The 8937-nt window shown below is 47.5% G+C and overlaps 1 protein-coding gene across 1 annotated transcript in view; it reads left to right on the top strand.

Moving 5' to 3' along the window:
• Positions 1-8937, top strand: part of Nphp3 (nephronophthisis 3 (adolescent)) — a 29688-nt gene that overhangs the window by 14730 nt on the left and 6021 nt on the right. Inside the window, exons 9-17 of the mRNA XM_013028036.1 lie at positions 464-470; positions 557-700; positions 1435-1532; positions 2225-2327; positions 2901-2983; positions 3983-4121; positions 6049-6213; positions 7171-7265; positions 8361-8483. Of these exons, the coding sequence (XP_012883490.1) occupies positions 464-470; positions 557-700; positions 1435-1532; positions 2225-2327; positions 2901-2983; positions 3983-4121; positions 6049-6213; positions 7171-7265; positions 8361-8483 (957 nt within the window). The remainder of the gene's footprint in view (positions 1-463; positions 471-556; positions 701-1434; positions 1533-2224; positions 2328-2900; positions 2984-3982; positions 4122-6048; positions 6214-7170; positions 7266-8360; positions 8484-8937) is intronic.

Below are 8937 nucleotides of genomic sequence, written 5' to 3'. Positions count from 1 at the left end.
CTGTCCCTCAGCTCTTCAGCTCAAGGCTAGTGCTCTACCACTTGAGCCACAGCTCCACTTCCGGCTTTTTTTCTTTTTTCTTATGTGGTGCTGAGGAATCGAACCCAGGGCCTCGAGCATGCAAGGCAAGCCCTCTACCACTGAGCCACCTTCTCAGCCCCTACATATATATTTATATAGATATACATATATCTATATTTATAGATATTTATACAGATGTATGTAAATGTATATCAATACAGTTGATAGACCTATTTATATCTATAGATCAATAGCTATTGATATTGTTATATATCCGGCTGCATAGATATACATACCTCTCTGTATCTGATATATCTATATCTATAGGTGCACATATGAGATACAGGTCTATACCTCACATGTTTTCATGACCATTCATAGGCATCTGGGCCATGTAGAACTACCCCTCACTACCCCCATGACTACCCCCACGTTCCCTTAGGGACTCGGTGCTGGTCTGGGGAACGGGGGGGGGGGGGAGGGGACAAGCAGACCTCCCGGAGCTCCACTCTCCTTTGTGCATGTTACCTTGTAGCTGATGCAGCACTCCTGGGCAGTATCTGCACCAACCCTGGACCCTGCAAAGCTTCTGGAAGAATTCCCACGTTGGCTAGAAAAGCTGTCAGCACGCCATCAGGGCAGCATCCTCATCGTCATCGATTCCATCGATCAGGTGCAGGTACGGGTGTCCCCTGCCTTTCCATCTGCACCCGTCCCCCCCCCCTCCCCAAAAGGAAGACAGACCCTCTGCCCACTCGAGGCTCTTCTGGCAGGAATCTAAGGTCTATGCTGGCGGCAAGTGGTTGCTGCTGTTCCCTGATCTGCAGGACGGTGAGGTTAGCTGTGGGATCTTAGTGGAGAGCGCTAGGACGCCTGTGCCCATTCTGACGAGGAAGCCTGTGGAAAAGCCCGAATGTGTTCCTGTCTGCCAGCACCATCTCCTTAGAAGAGATCAAAAGCATTTTACACTGTTAGCAGAAACTACTTCTTTTAATATATTTTAGGGCGTGCACACAGATGTGTGTGTGTGTGCGCGTGTGTGCGTGTGTGTGTGTGTGTGTGTGTGTGTGTACGCTGATACCAGCACTTGAACTGGGGGCCCCATACTGTTTGCTTGCTTGCTCATTGCTGGCACTCCACCACTTGAGACATACCTGCAATCTGGCTTTTTGCCCATTAACAGGAGATAGAGTACCACGGGTTTTTCTGCATAGCCTGGCTTTGAACTGGAATCCCCTGGATCATAGTCTCCTAAGTAGCTACGATCACAGGCGTCAACCCCCAAATAAGATTTGTATCCCTTCTCATTGAAGGGACACCTAAGAAGAATTGGATTGTTCATCGGGGGGCTCTTCTTACATTGCGTTGAAATACTCTGATTAGTCGTCTGCCTTCCGTTCTCATATTCTGCAGCAAGTAGACAAGCACATGAGCTGGCTGATCGATCCCCTGCCGGTGAATGTCAGAGTCGTGGTTTCTGTGAATGTGGAAACATGCCCTGCAGCCTGGAGGTACACTGACTTCAGGGCGCTTCCCTTCCGTGGAATGCTAGGAGGACAAACAAAGAAAAGCCTTTTTTGTGTGTGCTTTTATTTTATTTTTGTCGGTTGTGGGTGTTGAACTCTGGGCCTGGGCACTGTCCCTGAGTTCTTCAGCTGAAGGTGAGCGTTCTACCACTTGAGCCACAGCGCCATTTTGGTTTTCTGGTGGTTCACTGGAAATGAGAGTCTCACAGACATTCCTGCCCAGGCTAGCCCTGAACTGCGATCCTCAGATCTCAGCCACTTGAGTAGCTAGGGTGATAGGCGTGAGCCACCGGCGCCCAGCGGGTATATTTTTTTGAATGTGGTTGAATTACATTGCCAATGTTAGATCAGAGGAAATGGTGTTGAATGTATGGTTAAGAAAAATTGGGAGGGGCTGGGAAGGTGGCTCAGTGGTAGAGCGCTTGCCTAGCATGCATGAGGCCCTGGGTTCGATTCCTCAGCACTACATAAGCAAAACAGAAAAAAGCCGGAAGTGGTGCTGTGGCTCAAGTGGTAGAGTGCTAGCCTTGAGCTGAAGAGCTGAGGGACAGCGCCCAGGCCCAGAGTTCAGGACCCACGACCGTACCAAAAAAAAAAAAAAGAAAAGAAAAATTGTGGAAAGGGGCTAGGAATTCCAATTTAATAGAATTTTCATTTTTCTTTTCTTTAAATAAAAGGTTGTGGCCTACGCTTCATCTTGACCCTTTAAATCCAAAAGATGCAAAACATATAATAGTGGCTGAATGTCAATCTGTGGACATCATGCTGAGCAAAGAACAGGTGAGGGTTTTACATTTTGATGCCACCTTCCATCTTCGCTTTCTGAGAAAATACCTAATGTCATAGTTAAATTCAGGATAAGCCTGTTGTTCCAAAGAAATGGGAATGTAGTAGTAACTTTGGTAAATGCATCCCTTCCCTCCTTAACGATATTAAACCATGAAAAAGATTCTGGATATGGAGCCAGACATGCTACTTCATGCTATTATCCTAGCTTCTCAGGAGGCTGAGCTCTGAGGATCCAGATTCAAAGCCAGCCCAGGCAGGAAAGTCCATTGAGACTCTTATCTCCAGTGAACCACCAGAACCAGAAGTGGCGCTGTGGCTCAAGTGGTAGAGTGCTCACCTCAAGCTGAAGAGCTGAGGGACCAGAGTTCAAGACCCACAACCGATCAAAGTAAAAGTGCCTTTTCCCATTGGCTGTATCTGCTGTGTGCAGCTGGGTGGCTGTCTCTGAGCAGGTGGCCTAAGGCCAGAGTTGTGCTTAGGTTTGTGTGAGGCCCACAGGTGGAGGCTGCTTCATTCTGGGTCTCGGTGTTTCTTTCCTCTCTGTCTCTCTGGCTGCGTGGGCAGGAGCAGCAGCTGGAGAGGCACTGTCGCTCGGCTACCACCTGTAATCCCCTGCATGTCACTCTTCTTGGCAAAATGATGGCTCGGTAAGTGCTGGTGGCCCTTCATGGCCGTCTGTGTGTTTTGTGATCCCCGCGCCCTCAGGCCTAGTGCTGTGAGCCAAGGGCTTCCCCCACCCGTGCTCCCCCAGGCGGCCACCAAGCTTCCCACCTGCCTGAGCCCCACCAGCCTCCCAGCGTCCATGGACAGCTCTGATTTTCCACACACTGACCCTTTTGCCTACCGGGTTGCAAAAGGCCTCTTCCCACGCAAGTGGGGCCATGCAGGAGACTCCTTCCCGCCAGCTAAGCTCACGGGAACATGAGGAGAAAGTTGAGTTATAAAGAAAGATGTTACTTTGTGACCACAGGTGTGCCTCAGGTGGCAAAGTGGCTGCCCAGCACCTGTGCAGTCCTGAGTTCAAACCTCAGTACTGCCAACAATAATAAATCAGAGAGGGAAAGAGGCTGAAAAGCAGGGAAGGGGGGAGCTAGGCACTGGTGGCTCATGCCTGTCATCCTACCTACTCAGGATGCTGAGATCTGAGGATTGCATGCAGGAAAGTTCCCATGAGACTCTTCTCTCCAATGAACCAGCAGAAAACCAGAAGTGGCGCTGTGGCTCAAGTAGTAGAGTGTTCACCTTGAGCTGAAGAGCTGAGGGACAGCACCCAGGCCCAGTGTAAAAGCCCCATGACTGACAAAAAATAAAAAAAGCTCAGGGACAGAACCCACACCCTGAGTTCAAGCCCCAGGACTGGCCAAAAAGAAAAAAAAAATCGCAGGAGTAGTATGGTGTTCATGCACCAGAGTACTTAGCAATCACTGAACATAGATCTTGCCCGTGTTTACTGTCTTGAATCAGATAGTGTCCTAAAAAAAAACACCCAGGTCCCCCCAAATGGTCATCTGGCCCTATCTTCTTGGTTAGCACGTGTTACACAGTTGCCACGCAAATTCCCAACATCACCTTGTGTTCATATTCTGCACATTTTCCCCCTTGTCGCCAGTCTGTAAGAAAACAAAATGCATTCTCCATTCCAACAGTGCGGGGAGAGCGGGCAGCCTGGATGCGGTGCTCTGCCAGTGTCTACAGTGTGAAGACACCGTGTCCTTATACAGGCTCATCCTGCGCTCCGTCCATGACTCCTTGCCAGAAGAGGGCCACAAAGAGCTGATGAGACAGGTGAGCTGCACCCCACATCAGGAGGGAAGGACGCTCACCCTGTCCCAGCTACATGGATTGAAGTAAACCAGCTCTCTTATTGTGTCATTAAACAGACATCACGCATATACACGAGTTCTGGGGTGCTCACTGAAATGCCTTCCTCTTGTTGAGCGTTGAGAGTTCCGGTCATTTTGTCTTCATTGACTGTCCTTCCTTCTCATGTGGATGGCTGGGTCAGGTCCTTCACCTCATTTTTAATTGGGTTGTCTTCTGACTGGTTGTCTTCTTAGTGTGTGTCGTATAACTAACGGATCGTTCCTTTTATTAACCAAGTGTATCTTCTGCACTGGTGTGGATACTGCCCGTCAAAGGTCTAACTCTCACATAACACTGAGTTTGTTTCTGGGCCCCTTGTCTCCAGCTTTGCCTATTTGCTAATATCACACTAAGTTACTAGAGCTGTAAGCATTCATTCACAGATGGTTTGATAACTCCTTGTCTTATTACTCTTCATAGCTTGGATTAATTTTCTGTAGTTTTAGAATATATCTGGACATGAGCGGGTCAGGGGAAGTTGAGGCAGAAGACAAACAATATTTATCCAGTTTTATAAACAAAACGTGCTCTGCAGGTACCACCGGAACTCATTTCAGAATCTGCGAATGGTACTTGACCTTAAAAGATTCGTTTAGGGAGAATGAGCCGAGCCTTCATGGAAAGCAGCTAAGTCAGCCTCCAGTGCCGAGTCTCTATTTTCTATCACTCCTCTCAGTAATATTTTATCATCTTCCACGGTGCTGCGCACCTCATTTAACATTTGTTTCTGAAGACTAGGGCCTGGCCTTGGGAGTCGCGCACCTTCCTAGCAAGCACAAGGCTCCAAGTTCAAGGTCCAGCACCACCCATTTTTTTTTTGTTGCTGTTGTTGACTCTGCAGTTGTTTGTTAATATATATCCCACCCTGCTTGCTCACAGCTGGTGTTCTAAATGTTTGAGTCACGTGTCCAGCTCAATACATTCAACTCTGATTTTTATTTTTGGAAATTAGTATCTAAGCACCTTGCTGAACTCAGAATTTGAAGCAGGATCCATTTGTGGGTTGATTTCTCAGCTTTGATGAATCCGGGGCAGGCGTGCTTCTTCCTGTCCCCGGTGCCCATGGCAGATGAGGTCTGCTCACAGAAGAGGAGATCCCGGCAGCCCTGACAGGGCAGGCGTTCCTGCCGGAATCCCCGGCCCCGACTGAACTCTCCTCTTCCCTCCCACTGTGGGCATGAAACCTGAGGCCTGGAGTGATCCCGACTTGCCCCACTCACGTCAGCCCCAGCACCAGCCACTCTCATCCCTGATCACAAACAGCCACAGAAGGCCTTATTGCTTCCACTGCAGTCCCAGAATTGGAATCTGTTATTATTTGTGTGTGTGTGTGTCGGTCGTGGGGTTTGAACTCTGGGCCTGGGAGCTATCCCTCAGCTCTTCAGCTCAAGGCAAGTGCTCTACCACTTGAGCCACAGCGCCACTTCCGCAGTTTTCTGAAGGTTCATTGGAGATAAGAGTCTCACGGGGACTTTCTTGCCTGAGCTGCCTTTGAATCATGATCCTCAGATCTCAGTGTCCTGAGTAGCTAGGATGACAGGCGTGAGCCACTGGCGCCCAGCTTCTGTCATTACTTTTAAGAACATGTGTCATGCAATTTTAACTTTTACCAAGTTATTTTCTCTATGTCGTCAATCTTGGGTGTCTGTTGTACAGATGCGCTTTGTTGCAGGAAACCTGCTTTTGTTTTGGGGGGAGGTTTTGGTGGGGTATTTTTTGTTGTTGTTGTTTTAATTTACTGATCATTAGAATAACAAGTAATCAGCTTAAAAGACTCTTGGCAATCTTCCTGGTGGCTGGATACTTGCAGAGGTGCTTGGCAACCATCATTTGTGTGTTCTCTGCCTAGATCCTCTGCCTGGTCAGTATTAGCCACAATGGTCTGAGCGAGTCGGAGCTAATGGAGCTCTATCCTGAGATGACCTGGGCTGGGCTGACCTCCCTCATCCACAGCCTCCACCAGCTGTGTCTGTTGACATACGGCTGTGGGTTACTCAGATTTCAGCATCTGCAGGTGAGTGGTATTTCAAACTTTTTTTTTTGGTCCAACACTGGGACTTGAACTTGGTTACCTGACACTTTTGCTCTCTGTCTTGTGTTCTATCACCTGAGCCACGCCTTCAACCCCTCAAGCATCTCTGACTAAGATCTGTAATTGATAGGTGGCAATGTATCATTCCACATTATAGTGTATGAGATCTGAGGAGGGTGGTTTGAAGCCAGCCCAGGCAGGATGAGACCCTATTTCTTGTCATTTTTTGCCAGTCCTAGGACTTGAACTCAGGGCCTGGGCACTGTCCCTGAGCTTCTTTTTGCTCAAGGCTAGCCCTCTACTACTTGAGCCATAGCACCACTTCTGGCTTTATCTGAGTAGTTTATTGAAAATAAGAGTCTCAGGGATTTTTCTGCCTGGGCTGGCTTTGAACTGTGATCCTCAGATCTCAGCCTCCTGAGTAACTAGGATGACATACTTGAGCCACTGGCACCCAGCTGTGAGATTCTTATCTATCTATATATATATTAGATATACTATGTCTATATATTATCTCTATATTAGACTCATATATATTTGTGTAATATACATAAGTGTATATATAACATACATATGTAAGATAAATTTATGTAAGATACGTAAGTATATATACATATTTAAACAGGGCTGGAGGCGTGGCTCAAGTGGTAGAACCGAGGGAAAATGAATTAACAAAAAGCTTGCATTAAAATTGTGCTCTGAGTTCTTAAAACAATCATTTAGGAAATTTTACTCAAATATATCACATGACTGTAGCCTAGATTTAAAAATACTGTGAGGCCATTTCTAGTATAAAACTACGGAGGTGAAATCATTTATAAATTCCTCAACATCCACTTGTTGTCAAATGTCAAATGTGTTCTCGACCTGTGGTACTTTGTGGTACAAACTCTGTTTTGGGTTCAGTAGAGTCCAGCGTTGTTGTTTTCTCATTCTCAGGCCTGGGAAACAGTGCGGCTGGAGTACATGGATGGGCCCCAGGCCATCTCTTCCTATCGGCAAAAGCTGATTAGCTACTTCACCCTGCAGCTAAGGTGAGGAAACCTCTGTGTGGGCTTGTAACTTCTCCTGCCTGCTCTCACTGTGTGTCCTCACCTCTCTATGCAGAAAAACTTCTTACCCAAAGGGAAAAAACACCACCACCAAAAGTAAGATCCTTTCCCGATTAGTGCCAGAAGAGTGAAAAATGACTCTGTATGCAAGTCTTCTCATGTTATGTTAAAGGTTAAGGTGAAATCTTTGCAGGACCATTTTATTTATTTTATTCTTTTAAATGTGTGCATCTATCTCTGTGTATTTGGAGTTACTGAAGGTTTAAAAAGGAAAAAAAAGCTCAATTTGATAAAAATACCTTTTAAGTATCACGTTTTAGTGCCCTGGGTTTTAGCTTCTTTATAGTGTGTTCCAGTCTTGAATCTTCTTCCCCATCAATGTCCAATAGTTGAGATGATCATTGACTTTGTATTTTATATGAAGATTAGTAAAGTTTGTGATATCTTCGTAGAAGAGGCAGGACTGAGATTTGAACTTGGGGTCTCATTCTCTCCGTTTTCTTCCTCATGGCTGGCACTCTACCCCTTGAACCAGATCTCTAGTCTGGCATTTTTTGGTCAATTGCGGGACTTGAACTCTCGTCCTGGGGCGCTGTCCCTCAGCTCTTCAGCTCAAGGCTCTATCACTTGACCCACAGCACCATTCTGGTTTTCTGGTGGTTCACTGGAGATAAGAGTCTCACAGACTTTCCTGCCTGGGCTGGCTTTGAACTGCGATCCTCAGATCTCAGCCTCCTGAGTAGCTAGGGTGACAGGCGTGAGCCACCAGCGCCCAGCTTCAGTCTGGCTTTCTTTCCTTTTTCCTGGTTCATTGGTGATGAACAGCTCACAGACTTTTCTGTCTACACTGGCATTGAACTTCAGTCTCCCAGAGCTCATCTTCCTGTCACTAGAATGACAGGCATCGGTGCTGGCTGAGTTTCTGCTTTGGCCCTCCTTTCTCTGCGTGGGATTATGCATAGAGTCAGGCATGTGGGGTGATGGGTGGCTCCTCCTCCACTGTCCCTCTGAAGACAGGCGAGGGTGGGGGGAGTTGTGTAGGAAGCAGTCACTGAGCATGCTCCGTCCTCTCTCCAGTCAGGACCGGGTGACCTGGCGGGGTGCAGATGAGCTGCCCTGGCTTCTCCAGCAGCAAGGAAGCGCCCATGAGCTGCAGGATTGCCTGCGGAACCTCCCCTTGGCTCAGAGCCTTTACAGACGGTAAGCAGCCCATTCTAGAACATCTCCCCCTCCCCCCACGGAGGCCTGCAGGAAACTCAGACACCGAGCCTTCAAACCAGACTCCGGATCCCAAAGGCAGTGGATTAAAGAAGGAATCGCCCCCATTCACACATACTTTCTTGCCCTGCATGTCTCTGCTGATAGCAGGAGTTCTCCAGTGGCATCTTGTCACTAACCAAGTATCTCACCTGCCAAACTTCAGGAAGGGATTTTTCTGTCCCTTGGAAATGTAGACATTTGTCTTTAAAAAAGTTACATAATTTGTTTTGGTCCTAAAGAAAGTTCTTTTTTTCACCCTGGAAATTACTGTGGTCCCCACTTTTTTTTTTTTTTCTTGGTTGGTCGTGGGGCTTGAACTCTGGGCCTGGGCACTGTCCCTCAGCTCTTCAGCTCAAGGCTAACACTCTACCACTTGAGCCACAGCGCCACTTCC

This window comes from Dipodomys ordii, unplaced genomic scaffold, assembly GCF_000151885.1.
Source record: "Dipodomys ordii isolate 6190 unplaced genomic scaffold, Dord_2.0 Scaffold107, whole genome shotgun sequence".
NCBI lineage: Eukaryota > Metazoa > Chordata > Mammalia > Rodentia > Heteromyidae > Dipodomys > Dipodomys ordii.
Note: the sequence above shows the minus strand (reverse complement) of the source record. Positions and strands in the feature narration are given on the sequence as shown.